The sequence below is a fragment of the Octopus sinensis genome, linkage group LG2 (assembly GCF_006345805.1).
Source record: "Octopus sinensis linkage group LG2, ASM634580v1, whole genome shotgun sequence".
NCBI lineage: Eukaryota > Metazoa > Mollusca > Cephalopoda > Octopoda > Octopodidae > Octopus > Octopus sinensis.
Window position 1 is genome coordinate 126,530,840 of NC_042998.1, and position 17,410 is coordinate 126,548,249.

The 17,410-nt window shown below is 35.1% G+C and overlaps 1 protein-coding gene across 5 annotated transcripts in view; it reads left to right on the forward strand.

Moving 5' to 3' along the window:
• The window catches only part of LOC115222253 (serine/threonine-protein kinase 10), a 226,612-nt gene that overhangs the window by 198,497 nt on the left and 10,705 nt on the right, over positions 1 to 17,410 (forward strand). For 3 of the 5 annotated variants that reach the window (XM_029792417.2, XM_029792426.2, XM_036499199.1), the window contains 6 exons: positions 6,598 to 6,721; positions 8,878 to 9,006; positions 14,692 to 14,835; positions 15,800 to 15,929; positions 16,703 to 16,827; positions 17,195 to 17,383. In XM_029792417.2, the coding sequence (XP_029648277.1) occupies positions 6,598 to 6,721; positions 8,878 to 9,006; positions 14,692 to 14,835; positions 15,800 to 15,929; positions 16,703 to 16,827; positions 17,195 to 17,383 (841 nt within the window). Of the gene's footprint in view, positions 1 to 6,597; positions 6,722 to 8,877; positions 9,007 to 14,691; positions 14,836 to 15,799; positions 15,971 to 16,702; positions 16,828 to 17,194; positions 17,384 to 17,410 lie in introns of all 5 variants that reach the window. The other 2 variants (XM_036499203.1, XM_036499206.1) reach the window with 1 other exon arrangement.

Sequence of the window (17,410 nt, forward strand, 5' to 3'; positions counted from 1 at the left end):
GACATCCACCCCTGCTACGGATTGGTCCCCTAAGTAATGGAAGCTATCAACTACTTGTAGTTTTTTTTCCTGGAATATGACAGAAGATGTTCTCTGCACATTTTCAGTGTATATAGCACCTGAGCATTTGCCACATAAAAACTATCTTCCCAGTTAGCCTTCATTTGATATTGCTGCACCTCTTATGTGTCCATAGCTTACACTGGGTACATCTTATGGAGTTACTACCTATGCTTTTCCTACAGATTGAGCAGGGCCATCTACCTGAAGGGATTTGTGGTTTGTCTGCCTTCCTACTTATGAAGACCTTCGACTCTAATCCTTGGTTCCACACCTGAAACTTTTCCTCTAGTTCCGATAGTGACCCAGCAATTAGAGTAAGGTCATCAGCATAGAGGAGCTCCCAGGGGCATCCTGTTTTGAATTCCTCTGTTAATGCCTGGAGGACCATGATGAATACGAGGTGGCTGACAACTGATCCTTGGTGGCCCCCTACCTAGAATTCCTCACTGTACTCATTGCCAACCCTCACCTTACTGACAGCATCCCTATACATGGCTTGCACAGCTCTCACTAACCATTCATCTATCCCTAGTTTCTTCAGTGACCACCAGATAAATGATCGGGGTACCTTGTCAAAGGCTTTCTCCATGTCAACGAAAGCCAAGTACAGAGGTTTATCTTTGGCTAAGTATTTCTCTTGCAGTTGTCTTACTAGAAATATAGCATCAGTGGTGCTTTTCCCTGGCACGAACCCAAACTGCATCTCATCTAGACTGAGTCGCTCCCTAATTAGTTGGGCTATGACCCTCTCCGTGACCTTCATTACCTGATCCAACACCTTGATACTTCTGAAGTTATTTGTTCCTAAAGTGTCACCTTTACCTTTGTAGCAGTTGAGTATGGTACTGCTACACCAGTCATTAGGTATGACTCCTTCATGTATCATCTGGTTAACTATATATATATAAATGATACTATTTTATATAGAGATTGTTAGCATTAACAATACTCAGAAACAGGCTAGAATCGAAGTGCTCAACTTGAGCTAAGTTCCAATTTATAATTTGAATGGAGGAAATGCGAATGGAAAACTAGAGGAACATGACCTATTATCCAGCAGAATATTCAGTATATATGTGTATTTTCTTTGACATTAATAAAGCAATATAAGGTTCGAAATAATAGTTGTATTAAAAACATACAAGCATATAAACATATAAATATTTAAAAACATGCAAATATTTTAAACTATTGAAAAATACATAGGCATTTAAAAAAATATATAAACACATAAATAGATATAAAAAAACGGCGATATAATATAAGACATAGTGAATTATAAATTCACACGATATGATATAAAGGAATAAAAATTTACAAGTTACAGCACAAGCATATAAAATATTTAAAAACACGTAGGTATTTAAAAATATTTTTAAATGTTTATAAATACGTAGGCACTTTGGATCCATTGAACATTATCTTTGCATTTTAGTATGTCCTTTTAATGTTTTATAATTTCAAACTTTCCACTGGCCTTCGTGTTGTAACTTGTAAATTTTTATTCCTTTGTATCATATCGTGTGAATTAATAATTCACTGTGTCTTATATCATATCGATGTTTTCTATTTTCAAAATGCCTACATATTTTTTAATATTTTAAAATATTTGCGTGTTTTTAAATATTTATATGTTTATATGCTTGTCGGTTTTTAATACAACTATTATTTGGAACCTTATATTGCTTTATTAATGTCAAAGAAAGTACACATATATACTGAATATTCTGCTGGATAATAGGCCATGTTCCTCTAGTTTTCCGTTCATATTGCCTCCATTCAGATTATATATATATATATATATATATATATTAATGGTAAAATATTTCTTTACCTTCACCCATTTAATACAATAAGTAAGTTAATTGCATTGCAATTAAAAACACTTGTGTATTAATAATTTGGGTGTTATACCAACAGTATATTGGATAAGTATTATCCCTTAGTGGGTTGGATCCACAACCCCTAACTTACTTGGTGTTATATATATATATATATACATGTATGAGAGAGAGAGAGAGAGAGAGAAAAAGAATAGTAAAACTGATGAAAAGAGTACAGTGAACATACCATGAGGAGTGGAAATTTTGTTTTGGACAGTGTCCTTCTTCAGGGAAAATTTGAAAGGAGAGAAATAAATGAGATAAAGCAGATTTTTACATCCAAGTTAAAACTACTGTCTATCATTTATTTCTCTTCTTTTAACTTTCCTTGAAGAAAGGTACTCTCCAAAATGTTGGATTTCCCACTCATCACACCAAGTTCAGTGTACTATTTTTATCAAATTTATGGCATGTCTTGCTGATGCAGACCAGCACTAGCCTCCTTCAAGCCTGTTTGATTATAAGTGTGTGTGTGTGTGTGTGTGTGTGTGTGTGTGTTTCTTCAGTCATTTGACTGTGGCCATGTTGGGGCCCTGTCTAGAAGGATTTTAGTCAAATAAATTGAACCTGGGACTTGTTTTTTAAAGCCTAGTACTTATTTTATTGCTCTCTTTTACTGAACTGCTAATTTACAGGTATGTAAATGCACCAGCTCCAGTTCTCAAGCAGTGGTAGGGGACAAACACACACACACATATACAACAGGCTTCTTTCAGTTTCTGTCTACCAAATCCACTCACAAGGCCTTGATTGACCCAAGGTTATAGTAGGAAGCCCTATCCCAAGGTGCCACACAGTGGGACTGAACCCAGAAGCATGTGGTTGGTAAGCAAGCTTCCATGCCTGCACCTATATATAAAAATTCTTCAGATATAACCATCAATGGCATAATGATAGTATAGTTGTCAATATATTGATGCACAAATAAGGAAGATGAGTCCAATGACATTTTTGAATTGCTCTGATTTATTTCATAGGATAAGAATTTAAGCCAAGGTGACTTAAATTTTTATTTGTATAAAATTATGATTGTACACTGTGATTTGAGATGTCTACCTAGTATAGCACTATGCTTTGATGCAAAATGACAAAGTCTGTTCAATGTAGCCTGTCAAATACCCTTGATATTCTCTAGTATCTAAACAGTTTGTATGCCTAATGACATCCTTTTTCAATGCTGAGCCAGTTGACCTGATGTTTTGTATCCATAGCAATATTGCATTCTGTCTAGGCCATATTTTCATGATGGCCTACATTAAAATTCAAACAAAATTTTTTACTGCATTTGAGTGATCGAGTCTCCAATTTTGAAAATGTCTCAATCACGCATGTACTTTGACAAAGCATATCATTGCTTCACAGCGAGTGAAATGATATCAACTCTACAACACAAATGATCATTCTAGTTCAGTCAGTTAAATTATTGCTATTTAAAGAAACACCAGGCTTTCTAGGGCAGACTCTGTACATGCATGTATGCATGCATGTGTGTGTATGTGTGTGTGTTCGCAAGCACACATACATAAATACTGTCTCTCTCTCTCGCACACACATATATATGCACATACATACATGCATGTATATATACTAATATATGTTGAAGTGTATGTTTGTATTTATGTATTCATTTACATACATACTTGCATCTGTTCACATACTCACACACAAACACAGAACCAGACAAGTTTACCTTGCATTATAATATTATGTTGTTTCTCTTTGGCAATAATCATGTCCTTCAAAGTCTCCAAAAGTTGAAAGGATTGTGCTGGTGCTATTGTTGTTGCAATGAGAGAGAGAGAGAGAGAGAGAGAGAGAGAGAGAGAGAGAGAGTAGGTTGTAGTATATTGCATCAGTGGAAATATTGTACTTTTGAGATCAAAATGATATTGGCAACTGAATGCCACTTCACTTCTAAAGAATCGGTTAGTCATGAATAAATTCTGACTGAACTAAGCTGTCCATTATCAACTATTTGCTAGAATTCTCAGAATAATGACTGCTGTTTATATTATGCTGAAATCATTTTTCTTCTTTTACATCGTGTTCTCCAGTTGATCATGCTAGCTTATGGTGAATTGGTTTGGTTATTTTTATTTATCTTGTATGTTCTGTACATACTTTCTCATATAAATGCACATATAAACAGCAGCTGTTCTCTCTCTCTCTCTCGCACACACATATATATGCACATACATACATGCATGTATATATACTAATATATGTTGAAGTGTATGTTTGTATTTATGTATTCATTTACATACATACTTGCATCTGTTCACATACTCACACACAAACACAGAACCAGACAAGTTTACCTTGCATTATAATATTATGTTGTTTCTCTTTGGCAATAATCATGTCCTTCAAAGTCTCCAAAAGTTGAAAGGATTGTGCTGGTGCTATTGTTGTTGCAATGAGAGAGAGAGAGAGAGAGAGAGAGAGAGAGAGAGAGAGTAGGTTGTAGTATATTGCATCAGTGGAAATATTGTACTTTTGAGATCAAAATGATATTGGCAACTGAATGCCACTTCACTTCTAAAGAATCGGTTAGTCATGAATAAATTCTGACTGAACTAAGCTGTCCATTATCAACTATTTGCTAGAATTCTCAGAATAATGACTGCTGTTTATATTATGCTGAAATCATTTTTCTTCTTTTACATCGTGTTCTCCAGTTGATCATGCTAGCTTATGGTGAATTGGTTTGGTTATTTTTATTTATCTTGTATGTTCTGTACATACTTTCTCATATAAATGCACATATAAACAGCAGCTGTTCTATCTCTCTCTCTCTCTCTCACACACACACACACACATACACACACACACACATTCAAACAGACAAAAGAGAGGTTTTCTTTTCTGCACATATAGGTGCAATATTTTCTCCTCCAGTTACAGACACAATTTCTGTTGAAAATGTATGCACGTATCTTTGTTCTTATGTGCAAACCCACACATTCCCTTCATTAGATAGACAGATGCATTTCTCATTTCCCCCGCGCTTCCCATCACTCAATACATACATATAACCAAGCACCCGTATGTATAAACAAACACCTCCAAGAACCCATATAAACGCATACATAATTTAAGCAGATTAATTAGGTTAATTTCTGACTGACTCAGCTTTTTAGTGTGGAACATGCATATATAATTCAATGTAGGGCTTTTTGTGTTTTCCTCGCACCACCACCACCGACGACGACAACAACAACAACAACAACAACATTCATAGTAGCCAATTATGCAATCTAAAAGGTCTGTTCACTCCATCTGGGGCTCCTAGTATTTGGCAAAAATACATGGGTGTTTTAAGCTATTAGATCTGCTTATAAAAAATGCAATAGTTTTTGATATTTGTTCTGCTGCTTCAACCGACCAATCAATAGTTCTTGATTTGAGTTTGTTGTCTGGTTCTAGTCTTAACTGGATTATAGAAATAAATGGATTGCTAAGAAGGGCAAGTAGTGAAGATGGGTTGTACAATGAATAAATAACTAGCTGACTTAAATAAATTCTTTAAAGCATACAAGTGATATTCTAAAAGCCCCATAATTATTGGCTTTTATTTTCTTTTTCTGTTTTTTTTGTTCTTTGCTTTTTATTTTGTAAATTACTGGTCAAAATGTTCAAATTATTCTTTGAGGGTGTTGGATTCTAAATCTTAGATAGTAGAAGCTGTTCATTTTTGGCAAACTGCTTTTAGTTATATAGAATCTGATCAAATTATGTTTCTGATTTTCTGAAATATATTGACATTTGATGTATTATCTCTGATCATGCATTTATAAATGCTAAATTTTGATTGGTTTGATTATTTTATTTTTCTTTTGTCTTCTCTGTGTTCTTTTGGTGATCTTTATACTTAATCTTCAAACCTTAGAGAATGCTCATCATTCTGTTGCGTCATGGTAGTCAGTCACTATTTAAAACACATATATCATCATCATTGCCATCATCATTTTCATTGTCATCAACATTTCAATGGTTTGATACAAGTTTCCACTGTTCCACCAGTTGCTGGGTGGTGATTGTGCAGAATATGTGCTGTATGAGTTGAGTTATATTATTGAGTGAGAGTTGCATAGAATATGAGTTGTGTGAGCTTTTGTGGGTGGTGTGTCGGTTGTGTTGTATCGAGTGTTTATTCTGTTAGTGTATGTGCTGTGTTATATTATTGGATAGTGATTTTGTAGAGAAATGTCCAATATAGGTGGTGTTATTTGATTGACTGAAGATTGTATTGTATATTGAGCAATTGAATTGAAAGTGTCTTGTGTTGGATGTGACCGTGTCTAGTAAGGATTTCTTTTAATGTAGTAAGTTTATTATTATCACTGTCATTATTATAAACAAAGTATAAACCAACTTTATTCTTCCCCTGAAATGTGTGACCTTGTGCCTGTGTTTGAAATTATAATTATTTCATATGTATATCAACGTTTTACAGTGTGTTTATGACCTAAAGTCTTCTACTCTATACTACTGCACTTCTTAACATGTAAGTTCAATGAAAAAACTTGTTAATCCATTCACTATCTCTGAAGAGTTCAGATATTTATGAAATTGCACTTAATTTCAAATAAATTTGAGCTGATTTCGTTAGTTTAATTTTCCAATTTTTTTCTTATTTTCTCTCTTGTAGGAAGCAAGATCTCCGTGAAATGAAACGTTTACAGAAATCTGAAAACAAACAATATCAAGCTCTTATTGTTAAGGCCCAGGTTGCAAAAGAACTCCAAGATAAGAAATTTGAAATGGAAATGCAGGTATGTCAAGTTTTTCTTTTTGCATGTATCTCTAGTTCTATTGTATTCTCAGTAAACTATCAGCTTAGGTATAGTATATATTCAGCAATGACCTTAGTACAGAGTCTGGAAGATAAGACACAACAAGAGCAACAGCAAAACGAGAGTTGTATTGAGTGGTGGTTGTATAACCTTGGTTGTTTTAGACAAGCAGAAGTTATTGAAGTAACCATAAGAGAGAGAGAGAGAGAGAGAGAGAGAGAGAGAGAGAGAGAGAGAGAGAGAGAGAGAGAGAGAGAGAGAGAGAGAGAGAGAGAGAGAGAGAGAGAGAGAGAGAGAGAGAGAGAGAGTGTACATGTGTGTGATGGTGAATGCACATGTGTATGTATGTGTGAGTTAATCTAGAAAGAAATTGCTTCATTTAATTGTTTGCTTTTCCTTAATACACCAAATTTGATTGCTTTCAAAGTAATTAGCTTCTGTGAATGGGAGGAGACAAATATTTAGTGAAAGCAATGGTTTAAGCAAAATGAAGCTTTCTGGAGAGAAACTGGTATTGATTTAACAGTCCAGTCATTGCCAGCTCTATAAATATTGCTCTGTTATTGAAATGTCTTTCAATGAAATTAGATAGTCTTTACTTAACACCTCCTATCTCTTTGGCATTCTCCCTGCAAATGAAACAAGCTGCTTTCCATACAACCACCAAAGATTGTGAACACATGACCTTTTCACAACCTTTTCTCAGAATTTATTTTTATCACTTCCATATCATCTATCTGTATACATCATCATCATGATCATTGCTGTCATCATCACCACCACCACCTTCATCATACTGATGGTCGATATGATGAAAGCAATCATCAATTTTATATTTTACTAATGCTATAGTGGGCAGCTCTATACTATATATATATATATATATATATATATGCGTGTGTGTGTGTGGAGGCGTAATGGCCCAGTGGTTAGGGCAGCGGACTTGCGGTTTCGATTCCCAGACCGGGCATTGTGAGTGTTTATTGAGCGAAAACACCTAAAGCTCCACGAGGCTCCAGCAGGGGGTGGTGGGGATCTCTTTTTTACTCTTTCGCCACAACTTTCTCTCACTCTTTCTTCTGTTGGCCTGCTCGCTTAGCCAGCGGGGTGGTGTCATTTGAAGGCTAAAACAATGCAAAGCGCATTGTGACCAGCGATGTGTAGCAACATCTGATAGCCTGGTCGGTCATGGTGATATATATATATATATATATATATATATATATGAAGGCACGTGGCTCAGTGGTTAGAGCATCGGACCCACAATCATGAGGTTATAAGTTTGATTCCTGGGCCAGATTATGTGTTGTGTTCTTGAGCAAAACTTTTATTTCACATTGCGTTGGTTCAGTCCACTCAGCTGTAGAGATGAGTTGCGATGTCACTGGTGCCAAGCTGTATCAGCATTTGCCTTTCTCTTGGATTACATCAGTGGCATGTAGAGGGGAGGCTGGTATGCATGAGTGGCTGCTGGTCTTCTATAAACAGCCTTGCCTGGACTTGTGGCTTAAAGGGGAACTTTCTAGGTGCAATCCCATGGTCATTCATGACCAAAGGGGGTCTTTACCCTTTATATATATATATATATATATACATACATACATACACACACTCACTTTTAAGTCTTACTAGTGAAAATAAATATACTTCTCTGAAGAGATTTAATAAGACGGAAATACACCTGCTGCTTTAAAGACAAGATCCAGTGCCATTTGCATTGCTTTATTTTCCAAAAACATTGATTACCTAATGTTATTGGAGTTATTTTATTTGGTTGTTTTTAAATTTTAAAACAACAAAATTGCAGTATAATATCGAATGTAAGAAGTATTCTAGTGTACATGTATGAGCAGTGTTGTAGCAAAGCATGATGTGTGAGTGAGTAGCATTGTGTAAGATGACGTGTGTGTAGTTCTGTAGTGTAATGGGATGTGTGAATGGTATGGCAGTGCAGGTTGAATATGCTCTGTCTTAATTGAAATCTAATCTTTGTGAAGTGTGTTTTCACGTTTCCTTTGTATTCTTGTGTGTATGTGTCTGTGCATTTGCAAATGTTTGTGCATGTTTGTGGGTGCATGTACTCATATTACTCCTTACTATAATTCTAACGACCTATTTAATTTCTTGTTTTGCAGGGTCTTTTGAAAACTTATGAACAAGACCTGGATGGGCTGACTCGCCAGCAGAAACAGCAAGCTGAAAAGGTAGAATGCAACCAAGCAATGGAATCAAAGACAGCAGCCAAGAAAATTAAGATAGAGCAGGTGAGGTTGTTTTCTTAGATTTTCAGAATTCCTCCATTTTTAAGTCCAAAAGTTTATACAAATTATAAAAGAAAAAAAAAAACAGTTGAGAACGTTTTATAGTTATTGTTTCTAATAACATGTAAGGTCCAACATGTGCCATTGCCTAGAAACTGACACATGCACTGTGTGGTTAAGAAGATCATTTCACAATTGTGACTTCATGTTGATAACATTGTGAAGTACGTTGGGCAAGTGTTTTCTACTATAGTTCTGGATCAGATAATACTTTGAAAATGAAATTAGGTTGATGAAACCAGTAAGAAAGCCTGTAAACAGGTACTGTTTACTGTTGATCCCTTCTCCTGATACTGGCCCTTGTCAGTCCAAAAAGTTGTCTGCATTATTTTTCCTACTGTTGAGTTTTGAACATTTTTCTGAAGGGTGATAGTAGATGTTTCTTTTCTGTATCTAGTGTTTGCTCTCAAGTTCAGAGTGGTGTATTATTCATGTCTGATCTTCAGTGTTGATGTTTTTTTCTTTCTAAAGGAAGTATCACCTATGTTACTGTTGTAATCTAAAAATTGTTGACAGATTTCAAAATGATTTTGTTTGCATAATACTGTGAGTTCCTTTTGGACCAATTTTGTACAAACTTTACTAAAGCCAAGTCTGCCATGGATGATTTGATAGACATAATCTTGTCTAATTTGCATATTATATGCAACTTTACCAATAGTCATCCATGCATCATGTCTCAGACTCATTCAGTTATACCACTAGCACCGATTGTAGTTAAACTTCCAACTCTCCGTGATAGGACCATTTTTGAACTTTTCAGTTCATTCAAAGACAGTCCATAGTGACATTGTTCTCACACTGTGCTTAAAGTCTTCAGTAAATTTCAACTCTTGATACACCATTAGCTCACAGAAAATGGAATATTGAATGCTGCTCTTCTGTGAAGCAAACAGACTGGAGTGATTCTGAGTAAAAGAATAACAATGACACTTGACATTTCAAATTCAAAACTGCACCTTCGTGACTAGAGGGAGACTACATCTAGTGGTATACATGAAACGGATTTTCCCATCAATGTGGAAACACATGAAAGTGCATTGTAAATTATTAATGGTTCTTTTATTTTCACTAATCTTAACATGGATAAGATGATTACATTCTTACAGTCTGTGCCCTTTGTAATGGTGGTATCTACCTTTGAATAATCCTAGCCATCCATTAGATTTCCATTGTCTCTAGTTCATTTTTGTTGTTTTGTAATTAATAGAATATGAATGGAGAATTTAGGTTGGCAGATACTGTACTGCATTGTGTCTGAAATGACTTTGTCTATCTATAAATAAACTACAGGAGAAGAAGAACTACAGCATTTTGTTAGTAGCAGCTACATTGTAAAATTGAGGAGTATTTCTTTGGCTTGCAGTGCTGAGTTCAATTCTGATCACAAAAATGTCACCTGTGATTGATTAAGGGAAGTTGATCACCCTGAAAGTTAGAGATAGATAAACATCTGAGTCCCCATCATCTGATCAAATTCTGAAATTAAAGAAAAAGACCAGTAACTATCTAAATATCCTGGTTTTATCTCTTTGTAATTAGCATTATTAGTCAAATATAATTATCTAGGTCTGTTTAACAATATCTTCTTGCTTGTAACTAGAGTTGAATTTATATGGATTAAAAGCTATCAAAATAGCTTGACTCTGAGAGTTAAAACTTGTTGATGAGGATTAATAACCTTTATGGTTTTTTTTTCTTTCTAGTTTTTGAAAATATCTTTGGTAACATAATCAGTATAGTAAATCAAAGTTCTGTTTAATTATAACAGATTATGTTGGATATATTAACCGTTGGCACATAATCTTGATAATTGGTGTATTGCTGACTAATTATAATTAATCAATGATAATTACCTTTGTCCTCATGAGTACAAATCACGCCAGTCTCTTTAAATGTCTACTTTGATGAATTTGATATTACACTAGCAACAATGGAAACAATATCAATAATATTAGCAGCAACAAAGACAGTTTATATCTTTGTTACTTAGTAATTATGATTAAAGCAACTCTGATTCTTGATTAGTGAGTCCACGATGTATCCTACACCAGCTTCACATAACCAGCCCCAGCCCATTCAAAGTACCTTGGATCATAGGACGACCTGCTGTGCTTAACTTGGATCGTAGGGCAACCTGCTGTAATTGAGGAGACCTACTGAGTCAAGTACATCAACATCAAAATAAAAATCAAATGAAAATTGTAGTTGTGATACCTGTGTCGGTGGCATGTAAAAAGCACCAACTGATCATGGCCATTGCCAGCCTCCCCTGGCACCTGTGCTGGTGGCATGTAAAAAGCACCCACTACACTCACAGAGTGGTTGGCGGTAGGAAGGGCATCCAGCTGTAGAAACACTGCCAGATCAAACTGGAGCCTGGTGCAGCCTCCTGGCTTCCTAGACCCTGGTCAAACCGTCCAACCCATGCTAGCATGGAAAACAGACGTTAAACGATGATGATGATGATGATTGTTAAGGCAGTAGAGCAGCCAAAAAAAAAAGAGACTTGTATGTATAATTTAGCTATGTTCCTATGTTCTGAGATCAAATCTTGGTTGATACTCATATTGCTTTCCATTCCCTGTTGCCAGGACCTATCGAAATTAGGTAGAGGTAAGGAACTGATTATACCCCTTCCCTAAAAATTTGTGGATTTTTACTAACGCTAGAAAAGGGTCATCATTCACATCTTCACTAATTTGATCATCACAAGCCAGTGAGAGAATTTCTAGAAATTGTCCAAAATCTCTCTCTGATCAGACCTATCATCTTTGAAAAAAAGAACAATATATTGGATAATGTAGTCTAAAAATAAACAGTATAGAAAGACTTATTGGTCACAAGTAGAGTGTCTTTAATCATAGGCCAGCTTGATGCAGAGCTGACATAGGGCTAAATGGTACACCACTGCAGCTGCCATTTTTATCACATTTTTATTACATTGTCATTGTAATTATTATTGCTAGTATTGTTATTCCCATTTCTCACCAGTTAAATTGGTCTTTATAAAGTAACCGGGTCTCAATTAGAGACCTAAACTTCACTGGAAGAATTTATTCCCAAGTCTATAACCTTCTTCATTTGTTTGGCACAGGATTTGCTGGGGAGTTGCTTGAGGTGTCTGTTGAATTCTTTAAGTTTACCAAGAGCTTGTATAACAATTGGCATTATTTCCTTTTTAGTGTCTCACTTCTTTTGATTTTAATAGCCAATCTGCAACAGTTATTAGTCTTCTTGATGTCATTTATTAAAAGATTAGCATCATCTTTAGCAGCTACATTAATGAGACTATGTTCTTCATTGTTTTCTCTTAGATTACTAAAGCTGTTACTTTGCCTTTTCTATGTTGACAGATATGGTCTACAAAATTTTATGTTACCAATGTTTGCAGCCATACTTGAAACATGCTTAAATAAGCACGCAGTCATCTCAAGCTATAGATCCTTGCAAATCAACCATGTTATTTTTTTTTTGTGTGCCTGCATAAATATTCTTTAGGCGTTAAAGTAATCTAATTGTGTGACATACACCCTCATTAGAAGTGTGGCCTACAGGGCATTTGTTATTAATATTTTTATCTTAGAAATACACATTTGGTAAAATATTCAAAATCTGGTCTTGTACTATGAACAGTATCTTCCCAGTTCTTTTATTTTGACTAAAACTATGGATGTGATCTTGTTTCTACATGAAGCATAGGTTTTGCTTTTAAGATATTACTCTGCATCCTTCCCATCTGTTCACGAAATTTGTGGCCTTGGGCCTCTGTCAGAAACAACTGCTAGTAGTAGTGGTGGTACTACTGCTGCTGCTGCTACTACTACTACTACTACATTTGGGAAGATGGGAATATAATTGTTTAAGTTGAGACTCCCATGCAACTGGTACTTATTTTATTGATCCTGGAAGTGAACCCTGGTGGTAAGATTTGAATTCAAAATGTAAAGGGACATAACTAAAGCATTCAACCTGGAATTCTGTTGGTTCTACTATATCTCCACTTACATTATTATTAGTAGCAGTAATAATGTGTGGCAGAGATAGCAAAGACAGTATAGCACTGGACTAGGTACTTTACTGAAATTAGTTTATACTTGATTGGTTTTTGACTTCTTTGCCATCTGAGATCAATAAAATAAGTTCCTGCAATATATATTGCATGTATCTGACCTTTTAACCAAAAAAGAAATCCTCACTGTTGGTTTTGTATGGTTAAGACAACGGAGCTGATTAAATGTGCAACAAAGAAGAACAGAGAGCAGTGGTCTGAGAGATGGTTATGGTGAACCAGTTCACCATTACCATCTTTTGAGGTAGCTGAATCTTCTTGTCAGTGGTGGAGGTTGACAGGTGTTCTGCTCATTCTTTGTGTCACGCCTGTCCAGCCACTTTTAAACTTCTCAATCCACTCATACCCACTTCTACACAGTTGTGCACTGTCCCTGTATTGTGCTAAAAGCCTCTGATGAATTTCAGCACCCGACACACCTTCCGACCAGAGAAATTAGATCACTGCTCTTTGTTCTTCTTTGGTGAACATTGCTAGTGGAGTGGTCATGCTTATACTGTAAAGCCAGTAAGAAAAATGGTGCAATCAGGCTCAAATTTTGATCACATGACCACAATAGTACCAACTATAAGCACACATGCACAGATGGCAGTGTGATAATAATAAAGGTATTATGGCAAAAGTGTGGATAATTTTTGACTTCCCCTTGTAGAATTGATGTTTGCAAATTAAATAAACAAATAAACCAAAAAAAAGTTGTACACAATCAAAAGAAATAATTTATATTAGGGCAGTGGACAATTCTTTATGGGTTGAGTAAATGCTCAACTGTTAAGGTTTAGATATCCTAACTGAGAATTCAAATTCTGCTTGGTTTGTCTTTGAGTTTCATCTCTACAAAAATGATAAAATGAGTATTTGTAAGATAATACAGTTGATTTAGTCTATCTAAACTCAAAAGATATTTCTTTCCCCTTTTAGTTCCCCCTGTCGCAGTAAACATGTCATGAAGTACATGAGTTAGCTTCATAGTTTCAGAAAAAGAAACAAAATTTGTATGCAGGCACACATGCAAGTGTGTGTGTGTGTTCTTAGTAATAGTTCTCAAATCTTGCCTATGTGGTAGCTAACTGCTCAATACGTCAATGTTTAAGTATTGATTTCTTTGACAGAAGAACATGAATTTATAAAGGGAAGTTACGGTCACTTGTATCGATCTCGGTACATGATTGATACTCTTTTATTGAAGTAAGAATCATGACCTATAAAGTTAATTTTAGTAAGATTTGAACTCAGAAACTGAAACAACATACTGTAAATTTTATACTATATAGTTTCTTCCTTTTTATGATATTCATCAATGTTTAATAATATTATGTAGCTTATGTTAGTTTTTAATTTAAAGTTCATTGGTAGCTTATAAACCTCATAAAATACTAATTAAGTCTGTAGCACTGGCTGTTAACTACAAATTAGTAATCCATGACAGATTTGTTGAGCATGATGTTGATGACAGCAGAAGTTTACAATATTGTTGTTTAGTAAATTAGTTTAATTCAATACTTCTCATCTGATTTATTATATGCTAATCAACTCCCTTTTTTATTAACTTTCAGGAAAAAGAGTTAAAGATTTTCAAAGAACAACAAAGGCAGGACATGAAGCTCTTAAAACAAGAATTAGACCTTCTACCGAAAGATACTAAAAAAGAATCATTACGGAAGCGAAAAGAAGAAAAGGAAATTGAATTGGCAGATAAGGTAGTTTTTTCTTTTTCTTTGGCTTTAAAAAAAATGTTTTGAATTTGTTTTAGTTTTCATTATTTCAAAGGTTTGCAAATGTAGTCATTAGTAAAGTTTGTCATAGTTGGGATGAGGTGGGGGGATTATTTCTCAGCCAGGTACACTTAAACATGTGGAATGAAGTGCCTTGTTATAGCTTCCTATAATATCTATTTTCTAATTAACTTACTGAGTATTCACATAACACTGAGCCATCCTGTTAATAGCAGCCTCACAATAATCACTATCACATAATGCCTTGCCCTTCTCCTTGAATTCATCATACTCTTAAAAGTTTTATTACACTCTGTCATCTGATCTCGGTTACTTTGGTAGCTCAACTAGCCAATCTAGCTGTGCACTATCCCTATTTTAGTCATTCTTTAACTTTGTTCAGTTAATCTTTCATTGTGAAGACTCTTAATTGCTTTCTTTTCTTTTCCTGTAAGTTAATCCATATTTTGGACACCTCACTGGTATTCCAGTTACTTCTGGCACACTCCCATACTTTCAACTATTTCATGTTAGTCATTTTCCTAGTGTAGAAACTTTGCAGACCATTTGTCTATGTACAAACCTGATGTGTTGTTAATAATTCTTTTACTTGTTTGAGTCATTTTGACTGCGGCCATGCTGGAGCACCGCCTTTAGTCGAGCAAATCGACCCCGGGACTTATTCTTTGTAAGCCCAGTACTTATTCTATCGGTCTCTTTTGCCGAACCGCTATTCAATTTTTTTTTTTTGCTTTTTTTTTTTAAATCGGCACTGACTGAATGAGTGACTCATGATCATAATAATGTAATTGAATCTCAGAACCCTTATTACCAGCATTATATATTCCTAATGTTGCATGTTTTATCATCAGATGTGGTTTCTTTTTTAGAAGTTACATCAATTGTCAACAATGTTTATTACATATCTTACCAATGTTTGATTTCTCAGGAACGCCAGTTTTTAGAGAACCAAAGAGAAAGAATGGAAAAACATATGAAACAATTAACTGACCAGCACCGACAGAAGATAGCTTTATTGGAGAGTCAATACCTTCAACAGAAACAGCAACTTCTGCGAGGTAATTCTAAACATCTATTTCTAAGATCTGTGTATGTGTGTGTGAATGTACTCATACATATGCATGTTTGTGTCACTTAACACTTGTATGTGTGTGAATGTCTCTATGTTGTATGTGTGTTTATGTAATGTACTGTCTCCTCTGAAACTGTCTTATTTCAATTCCTTTCTTATTACAATTATTGTATATTCCTTTCCTCTCTTCACTCACATGTTCAAGCACATGTACATGTGAATGCACACATATACATGCATATGTTATTGCTCCACTCATGCATATAATATGACCACACACACATGGGCCAATGAGGCAGCATTGTATGGTTTCTTGACTTGTTATAAATAGCAACAAATCTCAGTCAGATCATACCAGACCATCTTTCAAAAAACATATTGGATGGTGAAGTCCTGGATTCAGTGTTTCTAAAAACAAAAGTCAGGACTGTCATAGTCAGAACACCTTTGAACATAGACTTACTAAATAAGGGCTCAGCAACAGGAAAAATATGCTGCACACAAAAACCTGTATACATAGATGCAGGGAAATGTATCCATATTGAAATGCACAAAATTGCACGTGGACAAATATGTTGTTTACCATATACATGCATACACATACATGAACAGGTGCATGTACACACACGCACACACCATGCACATATATATGTTGAAGGACACTTACTTGTGCAGCTAATAACCTATAAACATTAAGTATATGAGCTCTTCAAAAGCTGTCTATTGAATTCTATTAATTTCTGAATTGTTATGTTTTAGCTCGAGAAGCTGCTTTATGGGAAATGGAAAAGAACCAACTCCATGATAAACACCAACAAGAGAAAGGTCAGCTGAAAGACTTGTTCTTCCTTAAAAGACATCAAATGCTTAACCGGCATGTAAAGGTAAAATCATTGATTTAAGCATTTTGATTTTTTTTCGTTTAGGCTATATTTTACAATAATAACAATTTTCAGTCTCATCTTTACCACCTTTTGCCCCTTAAGGATCACCTTCAGATTAATAATCATCACCAGCTCAATCTTATCCCCTTTAGTCTTCTTCATCATCACCATCCCCTTTAATCTTCCTCATCATCACCGTCTTCATTAATTTTCCTCATCATCACCATTAGCCTCAGTATATAACCTTGCAACTTCTTTGTTTAGTCTCTAAGTCCTTTTTTTTTGGCCTTTTTACTTGCTGAATCTATGTATTTCATAGTCTAATCCATGTTCTGTAGTTTTGAATTGGTACATGTCTCTCTCTCAGGAAATTGAACAAATGAAACGAAGTAATGCAGCCAAGGAAGAAGAAGTTCAGCGCTACCAAATTCTTGACAAGAGGCGCCATCCAAAAGTGATTAAGAGCCAATCAAAAATCCGTGCCCAGATGTTCAAACAGAGTTTACGGCTGAGCACCGTTGGAACACCTGAAGAAGACAGAGTCAAGATGAAACAGGTAAGATAATTGTTTCTTTCATATTTC